This window comes from Rhipicephalus microplus, unplaced genomic scaffold, assembly GCF_043290135.1.
Source record: "Rhipicephalus microplus isolate Deutch F79 unplaced genomic scaffold, USDA_Rmic scaffold_12, whole genome shotgun sequence".
Taxonomy (NCBI): domain Eukaryota; kingdom Metazoa; phylum Arthropoda; class Arachnida; order Ixodida; family Ixodidae; genus Rhipicephalus; species Rhipicephalus microplus.
This window is the reverse complement of record NW_027464585.1, coordinates 21,638,132-21,652,622: the sequence shown is the minus strand read 5'-3', so window position 1 is coordinate 21,652,622 and position 14,491 is coordinate 21,638,132. Positions and strand designations below refer to the sequence as shown.

The 14,491-nt window shown below is 44.8% G+C and overlaps 1 protein-coding gene across 7 annotated transcripts in view; it reads left to right on the top strand.

The window, feature by feature from the left end:
• LOC119166688 (putative phospholipase B-like 2) overlaps positions 1–14,491 on the top strand; it is a 351,547-nt gene that overhangs the window by 235,242 nt on the left and 101,814 nt on the right. For all 7 annotated transcript variants that reach the window (XR_012888461.1, XR_012888460.1, XM_075882399.1 and 4 more), the window contains one exon: positions 11,206–11,366. Coding sequence is in view for 5 of the 7 variants with exons in the window: in XM_075882399.1 (XP_075738514.1) it covers positions 11,206–11,366 (161 nt within the window). In the remaining 2 variants the exon portion in view is untranslated. The remainder of the gene's footprint in view (positions 1–11,205; positions 11,367–14,491) is intronic.

Genomic DNA, 14,491 nt, shown 5'->3' with positions numbered 1-14,491 from the left:
GAAGTCTAAGCAGAATTGGAGAGAGGCAGTAAGCAAAAGAATAATCGATGGTGAAGCCCCCGATAAATGGAAACAGCAGAATGAGCATGATCTATAAAGGAAAAGGGGACAAAGCTGGCATAAACAACTACCGTTCCATAACAGTGACATCCTGCAGTCGTCCACAGGCTTCAAGTTGTTCGCTCGTTTTTTCTGGGAGCAACCACTTATCAATCTACGTGGACAACTGCACTTCGCTTATTATCCTATTTATCATTATGTAATTGAATTATCTTGATGTGCAAATGTACAAGTACAATCAAATTCCCGTTAACTGAAACTTCGGTAATTTATTTATTATTTGACTGAACTATTCAAGAACTACTTTGCAAACTAGCAAGCTTCACTAATCAATATTTTACTACCTTCATTTACTAGGAGGTTAGGGCTTTTTGTGACAAGTAAATGATTAGTATGAATAAGTCGGTCTTTTTTCTAGATGCTAATGTTTAAACGAATGACTATTTATTTATTTATTTATTTATTTATTCAACACTATGATTTTTTCCAGCGCGTCATATTTGTCAGACCATCTTACCCTCCCAGGCTGGTTTGGTTCACGCGAGGTTAAGGGGGTGACCGCGAAAGCACCCAAACATAAGCGACCGGTTAGAGAGATAGATAGATAGATAGATAGATAGATAGATATATAGATAGAGACATAGATAGATAGGTAGATACGCTCAATGTTGCTGAAGTTCTCCAAGAAAAGCTTCGCATTTGAATATAGCCTGGCAATCAAGCTGATGGTCCTGCACATCTCAATTGTTGGCTGAGTGGCGGCGCTGACGTGTACACACACGTAATGTCTCAGGGCACCAGAAATGCATCTGTAATGAAAATAGGACTTTGTGGAACTACAATAGGTATGAGATTGTGAGAAGGATTTGGTAAGGTGTCATGGTCCCGGGTTTGACGTTCGGCAATGCGGTCTTGCGGATGAAATCAGAAGTTAAAGCAATATCAAAAATTGAACAACGTGGCATTGGTAGACCTAACTGTAAAAAAAATTGTGAAATGACGGTGAATATACCGGCAGCTCTATTTCCAAGCCTATGGCTATCTAAATGACGACAGGCCGTCATTTTCAAATCACGGCACAATTTTATTATTCTAATATCTTTCCCGGCATTTCAAAATACAAGAAAACCGTCAAATGACTATACTTATATCGAAATAACGACAGGCCGTCATTTTCAAATGATGTTACGACTTTATCATTTTGATGTGTTTCCCATCATTTCAAAATACAAGCAAGCCATCAAGTTAATAACAATTATGTGAAAATAGCTAAAGGTCATCATTTGCAAATGACGATGTTCATTCATTATATTGACGTTTTTTAGTGAATTTCGTACACAACTAAACTGTCCGATTGAAACTTTTGAACATGAAAAGTTGTCAATTTTAGATTGAAGTAATTACTAACATCTCTTAACGTCTCATGTAACGCCTCTTTGTCAATTAGGTGTATGATTAGACTATCAATGTAGCATTTTTTGTAAGGTGACAGCAGGCTCTCAATGCATTGTCGATAATGGCTCATGAGAACAAGTGTATTCTGTGTCATTATGAATTGTAATGTAGTCTATGTCGCCATGCCACTGTCATTCGACATGGGTAGCACTGCATAAAATATGCAACGAAAGCTTTTGTGAATACTTGCACATTTATTCTTCAAAGTATTCTGAAATGGCTGAGTACCCTCTGAGCTACTCCGCTTACTCTGCCTTTACCACAGCGTTTAGTTGTTATGATCTGCCCCTCTTACCTGGGAACGAAAATAGAATGGCGAAAGAAATCCATGCTCCATAAACTGCGCCAATACTTGGGCTTCAGAAGTGAAACGCCAGAAATGTGTCAACTGCACTAACTTGTGTGATACAGACACTGCATTATGAAATTAAAGAACACGAGACATAAATTTTATGCATATTGCAGCATATTGTAACTTTTTTCCAAGACAAAAATGAAGATAAAATGACTAACCTATCAGGGTCTTGAAAGAGTAGCACCTTGACCTTAACGAAAACACTGGATCATCATAATTGATCGAACCAGCAATATTATATAAATTATTAAGTGTGGCACAGTTTCACTTAGCTGCGTAAAGTTGGAAGTGCTATCAACCGTATAAACCGTAATATAAGTCGAGACTTTTTCAATTAAACAACAACTTGAAGCCGCCCCTCGTCTTATATAGCAGTGTCTAGCCAACAGCGCACCGCTGTCTCGCAACATGTGGTTTGCATGTGCATGAGAAGCTGGACATGGCCATATTCCCAATCAAATCTAATAACAGGTTTTTTTTTCTCCCTTTCCTGTTTTTTTTGTGTTCGTGATTTGCCTCCAATCTTCTCGAAGTTCTCGCTCGGCTTGAGAGTGTGTTTCATTTTTAGTGGTTTTTTTATTGTTCCCTGAATATGAGTAGCGGTATGAGAAGGCTGTGTTTAAACTCAACGGCGTTTAACCTACAGGTTGTTGAGTTCGCAGAAACGAATGGAAATATGGCTGCTCAGCGGCGCTTTTGTCTATCAGAAAAAAACGTGCGCTGTTGGAGGGTGCAAGAAGGGAAGCTGCAGATGTGCAATCCTCGAAAAATGTCATTTTGTGGGTGAAATGCGGTTCATCCGCAGCTGGATAATACGCTAAAGAACTTTGTGTGGGAAGTTCATGCGTGCTCGCTGCCAGTGACCGTGGATACCATTTGAAAGAAAAGAAGAATACGATTCGCAAGAAAGCTGTGGAACTCGCTCGAGAAGCTGGGCTCACGAGAGAAGAGTTTCTTGCAACAAACTTTCGGGTACGTCGATTCATGACACGCAAAGGATTTTCTTTCCGGTGGCACATATCCATCTGTCAGAAGTTTCCCGACGAGTTCGAGGACAAGCTTATAAACTTTCAGGACTTCGCAAAATGGCTTCTGGAGCAGAACAACCACATGATGGGGCAGATTGACAATGCCGACGAGACCCCCGTGTGGTTTGATATGCCTTCATCATTCATGATGGTGCAGCCTGGCGCCAAAGATATGAAGCTGTTGTCCACTGGCAACGAGCACTCGTGCTTCACCGTCATGCTGGCATGCATGGCAGATGGTAGAAAGTTTCCACCGTTTATCATTTTCAAACGTAAGACAATGCCGAAGGAAGTGTTCCCGCCCGGTATTGTCGTTCCCGTCAACAAAAAAGGATACATGGACGAGGCCATGATGCTCGGATTGTTATGAGTAGTCTGGAACCGTCAGCCAGGTGCACTGCTGCGTCTTTGCAGCACGCTGGTGTTATATGCGTTTCGTGGTCACTTAACAGACGCTGTGAAGCACGCACTGGGTGATGGAAAAACGGACCTCGCCGTGATACTAGGTGGTATGACGTCCACCCTCCAACCGATCGACGTTGTGCTAAACAAGCCGTTCAAAGACCGAGTGCGGCTGGAGCAGCAAAAGTGGATGTCCGGCGACAGCCCAAAGACACCGACGGGCCACCTACAGAGTCGTCCACTTGCAACTGTTTGTGGCTGGGTGCTTTCCGTCTGGCGTTCCTTGCCAGATTCCATGGTGAAAAATGCTTTTAAGAAATTTTTTGTGCTAGAAAAGGTCGAAGAAACACGAAGGAACAGGTTGGAAATGCATGCACCGGCTCCCTCGGCTGTCTCTTTCTCTCTATCTGGCCCAAGAGTGGTGGCCTTCTTTCCACTGTATCAAGGAGGGGTGATCTCAAAGGGGCACGAGAGAGAGTGAGGAGTCGCATGACGTGTGGTAGCCAACCGAAGCGCACTGGAAGCTTCTCCCTTTCTGTCTTTCATCGCTGCTTCTCTCCGCTCGCTAAATGACGGCGGAGACCCGTCTTATGGCTCTGACGCCGACGACGCGTCAAAATTGTTGAAGAGATTGTTCTCAAAATGGCAGCCCGATTTTACAGTGTTGCTTTGGGAGCAAACGGAAATATCCCAAATCAGGGGATACAGGGAGACATGGGATGGACATCGTTTGAGTGCAGGGAAGCTAGCAGCAAGATAGAATATGAGGAGTAACTGAGAAAAATGATAGAGAAGCGTTGGAATAAGAATGTTTTCAGTTACTTGAACATGAAGAATGTCAATACTAAATAAATGAAACGAACTCGAAAATTGTCAAGCAAGTATTTAGAAAACAGCAGAATACCAAGCGAAAGGAAACATTGGTTAAGCAAAATGTGAAGAAAACCGAGAGGGACATGTGGAAGATGGGAATGCCTACGAAATTGTATTTGCAGACCTACCGAACTTCTAAGCATGAAAATGCAAGGGAAAATATCTACAATAATTTTCGGGGTAGTTCTCTGCTCTTCGAGGCCAGAACGGGGGTATTGTGTACCTAGACGTACCGAGCAAATAACAAAGGCACAAACATGGTATGTAGCGCGTGTGGAGAAGAGGAGGAAACGGCTTAACATTTGATGTTCTGTAAAGGGCTCCACCCTATAGTCGAAGGTAATGGCGACGAATTTTTCGAAGCATTAGGGTTTAGGGACAGCGAAGGCAAAAAAGACTTTAAACGGGTAGAAATAACCAGGAGGTGGCTGATTGGTGGCTACAATGGAGGTGCGAGTGAAATTCAGTCCTTGAACACACAGTGATAGTACTTAACTTTATGGCTTGGTGGCGTGAGCCACCACCCGAAACAAAGGGCACAATCGGATACATCCATCCAGCGGTGTTTCTTTGATAACCACTGCAGTAAACGACAGAGCAAAGGGGGCAAAGTATCATTGACATTTGATAAACTTAAAATACGCGGCAAAACGTTTATCCAGACTAAACACAAGGGTTGAAGATTTGAAAGAAAAAAGCAATGCCTCCCCTCTCCGTGTTGACCCGGCAACTCACAATAACAGGTCATAAAACGCTAAAACTATCAGAGTTTTATCAATCAATGCTCGCAGTGTAGTAAATAAGCTCAGACTGCTAGAATGCGCAGTTGCAGCCCATCAGAAGTGTTACTGTTGTATTATCCGCAAAGACAGAGAATCACTTGGTGGAGACGTGCTTGTTGCAATTAAATCCAACATTAAGTTCACAGTTCTCGATAGTGTGTCTAGTTATGAAAGGGTAGACTTCACGGAAAAAGTATATTCCTAGGCGGAGTGTACCAAATGCTCCGGCCGAGTACCTCGATGTCATTCGCGATTACATTGCACAGCACACCAACACACGTTCTAATATTGTCATCGCAGGTGATTTCAATTTACCTGGAATGAACTGGACACACCGTTCATACGGTAATACCGATACAAAAAGTGCTGAATCGTTGTTGTTTATTTCATTTATTTTCTCTCTAGATCAACTAGTCTCTGACTTGACCAGAATAGTTGGTCCCTCACGTTCTGTTCTCAATCAGATATTTGTTAGCAGTCTATCGCGTGATAATACTTTGAATACTGAGAGTGGTATTTCAGACCACAAAATGATCGTATTCTCTTGCCCTATTTCAGGCAAGAGTGAACGCGTAAAAACGTCAATAACTGTCATCAAAGATTACTCTCGATCAAATAAGAATGCCATATCGCATTATTTGGGCACCTGTTTTCCACAGTTTTTCTTGATAAAAGATGTAAACACGTTATGGTTGCGTTTTAAGCAGATTGTATATTTTTGTGAAGAACACTACATTCCCTCCCAGAAAAAACGAGTTAGTAAAGAAAACCCTTGGATTTTGAGTTAAATCATCCACCTAAACAGGCAAATTAAAAGAAAACGCGAGAATAAAAATACATGTTATCTACAACATCTTGCGAGCATACTACAAGATAAGATACAAGCAGCCCAAGAACGTTTTTAACGGTCACTCTGCCTTCTTACAAGACGGTAAAACGCCAAGGCTTTTGGCGCTATCTCTCAAAGGAGTGACATACTGAATCACTGATTACTGTTGCAAAAAAAACTATTGTACAGCCTGACGTCATATCAAATACGTTTATTGCGTTTGTTCAATCGTTATGCATCTTAAATGGCTTTGACGGCCTCATGCCTCATCACTGCGACAATTCAATGCCAGAAATAGACATCACTCAAGAAGGAATTCATCACCCCCTACAAAAACTGGATGTTAAAAACGTTGTGGTCCTGACCCTATAACGAATGCCTTTGAAGAAAAACGCAGAATGGATGTTAAATTATTTGTACGTAATTTGCAAGCGATCATTAGAAACTTTGGGGAACCGGACGACCGGCGACTTGCGAAAGTAGTACCTGTGCATAAATCGGGCTCTAAATATGAAGGTAATAAATACAGACCAGTTTCATTACCATTTGAGTACTGTGAATTGCTTGAACATAGTATTTATTAGGCCATGTCATTACATTAAGAGCCTAATAACTTACTATACAACTTGCAGCATGAGAGAGAGAGAAAGAGAGAAAGAAACGTCTATGCTCATAAAGGCATAGAGAATGAGGGCGTGGGATGAACCCCCTAGTCCGTGGTTCCCAGGACGACTCCAGCGACCAGTCGGGCCCGCTGTATCAGAGCTCGGAGGACCTCGAGAGGTCCACCGCAGATAGCATCGTCCCATAGCATGGTTTGCGTTGAGGACTGTCAACTATCACTCAACTATCTGAGATAACCCATGATATAGCTAAAAGCCAAATTAATGCAATACTTTATATTTTTCAAAAACACTTGATGTTGTCCCCCATCCAGACCTAGTTACTAAATTAAATGCCATTACTATGCAAGAAAAGGTAATTTCGTGAATAAAGAGCTATATGGAAAACAGGTTGCTGTGCACAGTGGAGAATAATTGTGTGTCTGATTACCTTGACGTTTATTCTGGTGTGCCACAAGGTTCAGTGCTCGCGCCACTACTATTCCTGATCTACATCAGTGATGCTCAGTCGTGCATTTCTTCACCTGTTCAGATGCGAATACTTGTTGATGATTGCGTAGTCTACCGATTAATAAATAGCAGGCACGGCTGAATAGAATTAAACAGTTTCTTAGCGTCTATATAAAACTGGTGCAACAAGTGGAGAATGAAATTAATTCGCCTGAAACAACTGGTATTTTTTTTTGCACATAAATAAAACCTCGTGAGTCTCAGTACACCGTCAATAACGTCCCTCTGAAGAAGTGTGACGGGAATATCGTATAAATACCGTATATCAAAAGGCTCTAGGCAAGCTGAATTTTTCAGATGAAAACTAAAAAAACGCACCTGTCAGCGTTGAACTAAATGTGTATAAAAGACTCATTAGGCCAGCTTAAGAGTACGCGGACATAGTATGGGCTCGACACCAAAAATATTTAACCGATAAATTTGAACGCATACAGAACCTAGCATTGCGGTTTAAATATTCAAAGTATTCACGACAAACCTCCATAACGAATTTGAGGGTCAGGGCTGATATCCAATCACTTGTACTGTGGAGACTGGTTTCTAAACTAGAATTTTATACCTCCTTTATCAGGGATCTTATCGAATACCCCAAGCGACTTACATTCGTACGCCATTCAGGCATTCAACTCGGACGAATCATACGAAAACAATACACCAGCAACCCCGTTATAGTAACACTTTATTATTCTTTATTTCCACACACAATTGCCCAATGGAATGCACTACCTGCTGATGTTGTCAACTGCTCAACTTATGATGAATCTATTAGCAGCGTTGAGAATCTAGATTTAAAATGGTGAAATAATTGATATCATTAGTATTTCATCAGCTACCCCTTCAATATGCACAGGTATTATAATACTGTTTGCTTTTGTATCTAGAGCCGTCAGCACCTTTAACACGAACACTTTGATGCGTGGCCAGGGCTAGTTTGATTAATGTCAGCCGCGAAGTGCTGGGCGCTTTTTCCAAGATAGTACCTTGGTAGGCCCGGATAGTATGCCGGCGTGTATGGTTAGCATCTTGGCAACAGAATGCAAACGTGCGGGGTGTCAGCGTCCATCAAACTGCTGCAGGGCACGCGGCAAGCGTTCGTGTTAAAGGTGCTGGTGGCTGTACCTTGTTTACAGCACAATGTTCATATTCATTGTCATTTGCATGTGCTCATACCTATTGCTTTGTATAAATGTTTCTTTTTTTTTCGACCCACACCTGCATAGGCATGAGAAGGGCCTGCAGTATTGTAAAATAAAATAAATAAATAAATAAAATGAATGTCCCACATGCGTTTTTGACACCACAGGCGTTTTTTCCGCCATTTTTCTCAGTGGTGCTTTTATAGTGAACTAGTTCTATTTCCTTATAGGCGCTATCCCGCACTTCATACTGTCCTGATCGTAGGGCAGCCGTAGAGTGAGCTCGGAGGAAACTCGCCTGCTTTAGAAGTTCATGCCGTCCTGCATAGCACCCCTGAGCAGTTAAATTGAATTCGATGCCTGAACGAGCAGCGATGAGGTAGCGATGAGGTAGCTGGAGACGCACAGTTGTGGCACACTGGCTAGTAAGACATATGAACGCTGCATGCGCGTTGCTTGTTTGCGATGACCGTATGATAAAAAAAATAATCGCATTCTCTGTCACTACTCCCCGAGAAATCACCCGAGGCGGCACAACAGAAAATAGGCAGATCCAACGTACATTGACAACTGATGATATGCGAAACACGAATGAGGAAAGTTGATATATCACTTTAAAATGAGCACAGCGTTACAAGGTGGACGTAAATTATGACGTACATGACTTCCATGCCTTGATTATTGCGTGGATTTGTCATTTATCTTCGTCGTCTATTCACGTGACATTTGGAGCCAGCGAAACGACCACGAGCACGCCACGAGCGTAGCATGTATTCATGTTATACGTGACACGCAGTTCACGATTGTAATTTTTGGACGTGTCATTTACTTTCGTCGTTCATTGACGTCACGTGATACCAAATTGGTTTATGTACAGCTAGCGAAGCAGCTGCGAACGCGCCATGAGCGTAGCATGTAGTCATATTTTGCATGACACTCATGTCATGATAATAATGTTTGTACCAGCTGTAGAGAGAGACGTGAGAAGACGTCGAAGGCGGCCGATGTGGCTGTGCCAATTTCACTACTTTATTTCAGGCCTCAAGCGGAGCCACGGCGGCTGCAAGCGTCCGACACGCCAGGCACGTGTGCTCGTTCTCTTCACGCGCAGCTCGAGCTATGCATGAGCTGCGCGAGAGGGACAACGCTGTGGCTATGACATGATGATGATGATGATGAATGGCCATGATGATGATGCTACACCATTCAAATACCTTCGTCATTCATTTACGTCCCGTAACACCAAGTGTGGTATATGTGAAGCTAGCAAGACGGCTGCGAGTGCGTCATGAGTGGGGCCTGTAGTTATTACCAGTCATACCATGAAAATCAGGACATGCATGCCATGATTTCCACGTTAGGGTCTGTCACTTATGTTCACTATGCAGTCATGCAACACCATATCAGTTCTGCAAAATATCATGTGAAGAAAACCACCGCAAGAGCAGCAAGAATAATAAGTGTAAGTAATGACATCCATGACATACTGGTGATGATTTTTATGGTATAAATGATCAGTGATGCTCGGCATACAGTCATGTTATGCAATATCCATTTTGGTATCATAACATTATCGAGACGACCAGGAAAGCTAAAGGTCATAGTCGGATAGATATATAGATAGATAGATAGATAGATAGATAGATAGATAGATAGATAGATAGATAGATACGCTCAAAGTCACCGAAGTTTGCTATGAAATGCTTCGCATTTAAGCGCAAGATTCATAGGAATGCACTGCAGGAACCAAGCAAAACTTACCAAGGGAAGTCGTTGCCAAGTAGCCAGGCGTTGCCACCAGGTGGTAGCAAGTGTGGACAACGCAATCACAATATTAAAATTGCCAATGTCATCGCTGCTCACTCACTGCCAGTCAGCGCCTGAAGCGTCGTCTAGCAGCTCGCTGAACGCAGAACACCTAAAAATACCATCGATGTTACTGCGCGGGAAGCGCACCTTCAAACCTTTGTACGCTGTTTGTGCTCACAATTGAAAAACTCCTACGTTACGAACGCCGCTCAAACTTCTACCCTTGGTAAGCTCCTCTGACACTCCTCCAACACACACTTCCCTCTTGGAATAAATAAAGTTTCTACTCCTGCTCGCCAGAAAATTTCACGCGTATAAAGCAATTGAATGAATGCCACATCTATAGTTTGAAATGTGGTGTCACTGCTCCTTTAATCACCAAAAGTTATCAATAGATGACATAGCCCGCACACACCCATATCATTGAGCTGACTCCCGTGTGTTGAGCATGGTCGATGATGCACTAATCTTTTGTCTATTCAGCCTGGGATCAAATAATTGTTTTTCCGAGATGTTTTCTTTGATCAATCGATCAAGAGGTATTTTAATAGGTGCTTTGAATATGTCTCTCGTTGTTTGAGAAGCCTTCTAGAGCTTGACTTAGTCTTAGTCTTTTTATCAGACGCACCAAAGATGCGCATAAGTACCTGCGAGAGAATTCTCAACTTCTTGCACTGGACACAGGGGCTGGAGCCCGTCGTCCTTGAATGATCTCGCGAATTTGAGGATCTGCAGTCATTATTCATGGACGATAGAGCAGCAGGTCGTATTTTGTCGAAGTCTCCCAACTCGAGCGCCCTTAACTCGGTGGCACTTTAAGCGATCACACTGGTCGAAAAGTCGCTCCAAAAGTGCGTGGTCGAGGGTAGGGAAATCCCAAAAAGACAAAAGAGGGACAAAAAGAGCAAAAGAAGTGAATAATACACTCGCAATTGCAGGGCCGGCTTTTTCCTCCGTTTGTCTGTCATTCGATCTGGAAGCCCTTGCTGATAATATAGAATTGCGGAGTCTCTTGATATCTTCCTAGCAACACGAAGAGCAATACCTTGATTGTGCACCTTTCCAAGGCGCTTCTCCTGCTCAATTTAGCACGCTCAACTGCGTGCCAAATTAGTCGCTCTTGAAAGTGTTTTGACGCCGTTACCTTGTGCTTTCTCGCGAAAGTATTTATAAGCGGGCGTGGGGTTCAGGGGGCCAAATATTCCTTGCTATGCCACCCTCTAAAGAATAGGGCAGACAACGCACCCCTCCCTCTCGCCTCAAGTGTCTAGAAGTGGGGCGGCCTTCCCCTCCCCCCCGTAAGCACGCTTTTATAAACGTAATACCAGTACTGTTTATTCCAGGCGGTGCTTGGCACGGGCATTCGTAACCAAAACTGCGACTTGTGGAGCCGGCTGACTCCTGAGAACACCGTACCTTCGGCATTCCGCAGTCTGGCGGCATCGAGACTGGCTGAGAGCGCCAAGGAATGGATCCACACGTATTCGAGAGGCAGCGCAGGAACGTATGTCTCAACAGAGTCACATTACAATATAGGGCCCTAGCATCTGTATTGCCACTGAGCTATACTAAAAAAGCACGTAGAGGTGGGCTTGTTACACTGTGGTACAGTGATTGTTAGATACGTTGGTGTCCGCTGAATTATCAGTGTGAGCGGTAGAGGCTACGGCTGCCACCGTTCAAGGACACAAATAGACGGATGGTTGGACACCCCGAGTATGAGCTGTTGAAGGCTTTCGCCCTAATAAATTGATTTAAATATCTTGATCATTATAAGTAATATTCGCGCATGTGTTCACACATGCGTCGTCATAGAGCAAAGTCTTCAATATCATTATCTTATATTCTGTTGCGGTGAAATAAACTAGTTGTTCATGTTTCTTCACTTCTGTTCAGTGGGGCATCTTTGCGTTTTTTTTATGTTTCCCACTGAGTAGCGAAGGGCACGAAGTATTATTAATAATGTACTGAAGCAATGTACCTGCCATGATGTTCGGGGAACCAATGGTGAATCTTCATTTTTTATACCCGTTTCACTTGCCGGCAAACTGCGTTATGTTGTATCTAAAACCTCTTCATTCACGATGCAATTTATTTTTTTGGAGCAGCTTTTTGACTAGCCTGTGTAACCCTGCCCCGAACGTCCGCACGAACTCTTTCGCCGCAGGAGTTGAAGCGGTTCCAAGTAGGTCAATTCACAACTGCGCGTTGCTGTCACTTTGGCTCTCACCCGCAGCAGCTATCGGCCGCTCTGCCAACTCGCAACACACTTCTGTCTCACTTTCACCTCTCCACCACCTGAAACTCTCGACCACTCAACGATTGGAAGCACTAGACCACCGTGTACGATACAATCTAGCTGGGGAACCGTCTCGGCTTCCTGAAGGAACGCGATCGACCAGATAAAGTAACCGCTACGCGCGTCTTTCTCTTTCGGACCACTGCCAGCAGTGAACCTATCGCCAAGCCAGCGCAACTTCAAAATTTTGCTACGTAGCTGACGTATCAGTGGTCAGGAGATGACATTGAGGAAGTGGTCTGTTGGTTGTGCGTGCTGTCTTCCATCTTAGTCGGCGCCGTACGCATCAGTTTGAATATAGATTTTAAATAGACACGCCTCGTGTCATTTTTACGTAACATCTTCGTGGTGGACGTGCTGGGTACTTTCCCGTCTTCACCACGAAGCTCCGCAACGGCCGCATCATCATAGGTCCAACCATGTCACAGATTGAACAACTATCGTCTTCGCCACCTGCCCCTACCGTGACTTCTACATACGTCGTTCCACCTCTTGCTCGTGATCCCGGTGTATTTTCCGGTCAGGATGGCGTTGACGTCGACAAATGGACCAACCAGTACGAACGGGTCAGCGCAAGCTATAGGTGGGACCCGACTCTTATGCTTGCCAAAGTACTTTTTTATCTCGATGGCCCACCGCGAGTGTGGTTCGAGACGCACGAAGCGAAGATTACGAGCTGGGACTCCTTTAAAGAGAAGATCCGCGACCTTTTTGTCGACACCGTTAGGCGGCAGATCGCAGCGTGGAATCAACTGGCTGCTCGTGCACAGACGTCGACGGAGTCGTACGTCTCGTACATTAACGACGTCATCGCCTTATGCCGCCAGATTGACGAGCACATGAGTGAGTCTGAGAAAGTGGCCCATGTGCTGAAAGGCATAGCAGACGACGCATTTAATCTTCTAGTTTACAACAACGTTGCCACCGTCGACGCGATCATTAAAGAGTGCCCGCGGTTTGAAAAAGCCAAGAGCCGCCATATTACTCAGCGATTCACCCGGCTGCTCAACACGGCCGCAACTTCATCGTGTGAAGCCGCCCGCCAGTCCCCCACAAATGACAACGTCACACGCATTGTTCGTCGGGAAATTGAAGCCGCCTGTCCGGCTTCTCTTCAGCCACCCGTTTTTTCAACGCTCGCCTCTGACCAACGACAGCTGTCAGTGGCGTTAATACAAGCTGTGGTGAGGCAGAAGTTTGCGAACCTCAGCCTTCCATCAGCATGTCTATTGACTCGCCCTCAAGTCCCGTCCTACTCCCGAGGACACGCTCGCCGTTCACCTCCAACAATGCCCTTCCGTAACCCTTCGGAATGGCGAACACTCGACGACCGGCCTATTTGTTTTTCCTGCCACCAGCCTGGGCACGTTTCTCTCTATTGCCGCCGCCGTTGGTTAAACCAACTACGTCAAACTTTCGCCACCTCGCCGCTCATGCATCCTACGACCCCTCGACGTTCCGTCGCCGCACCCTTCAATTTCTATTCGTCATCTTGCGAGCCTTCCACTGACGCCCCTTTGCCCGTTCACCGCTACCCTGATGCCCCTTTGTTCAGTCGCCGCAGCTCTCGCTCCCCGTCGCCGCTACGTCGCCAATCCCGCTCTTCGCCACTTCGGCACTTTTCCTCGCCGAGCTTTTCTGGACGACCGCAGCAGGAAAACTAGATATTGCAGCTTATAGAGGTGAAGCTGCCATACCAATGACGGCGGAAAATCCTCTACTGACGCTTCCCACGCACCATAGCCTGCTTGAAGTACAAGTCGACCATGTTCCTGTGACAGTCCTCATTGACACAGGTGCGCACCTGTCTATTATGAGCGCTTCTCTACGCTGCCACTTACAAAAGATTATGACGCCATCTATGGCACAGGCAATACGTGTTGCCGATGGCGGTACTGTACCAGTAGTCTGAATGTGCACTGCTCGTGTCAGCATTGCCGGTCGTCACGCCGTGGTCCTTTTTGCCGTGCTAGCCTGCTTCCCTCATGACCTCATACTTGGGCTTGATTTCCTTTTGCCACACTCGCCCTTAATTGATTGTTCGTCTGGTACCCTTCGCCTTGATCTACCATTCTTTGCAGACTACTCTGCAAATCCCACCAGCCGTTTTAGCCCAACCACTTTCGTTCGCCTGCCACCTCGAGCCGCCACGTACATGTCTTTGTCATCGACCCCTCCCGTTCCTGACGGTGATTATATTGTTACGCCAATTACTGACGTTCGGCTGACGCGCAGTGTTACTGGGCCCTATACCATCGCGACCACAGCGGATAACTGCGTGTTACTTCCGCTCCTTAACTTTGGTTTCACCCCTCAAGTGTTGCCCTGCC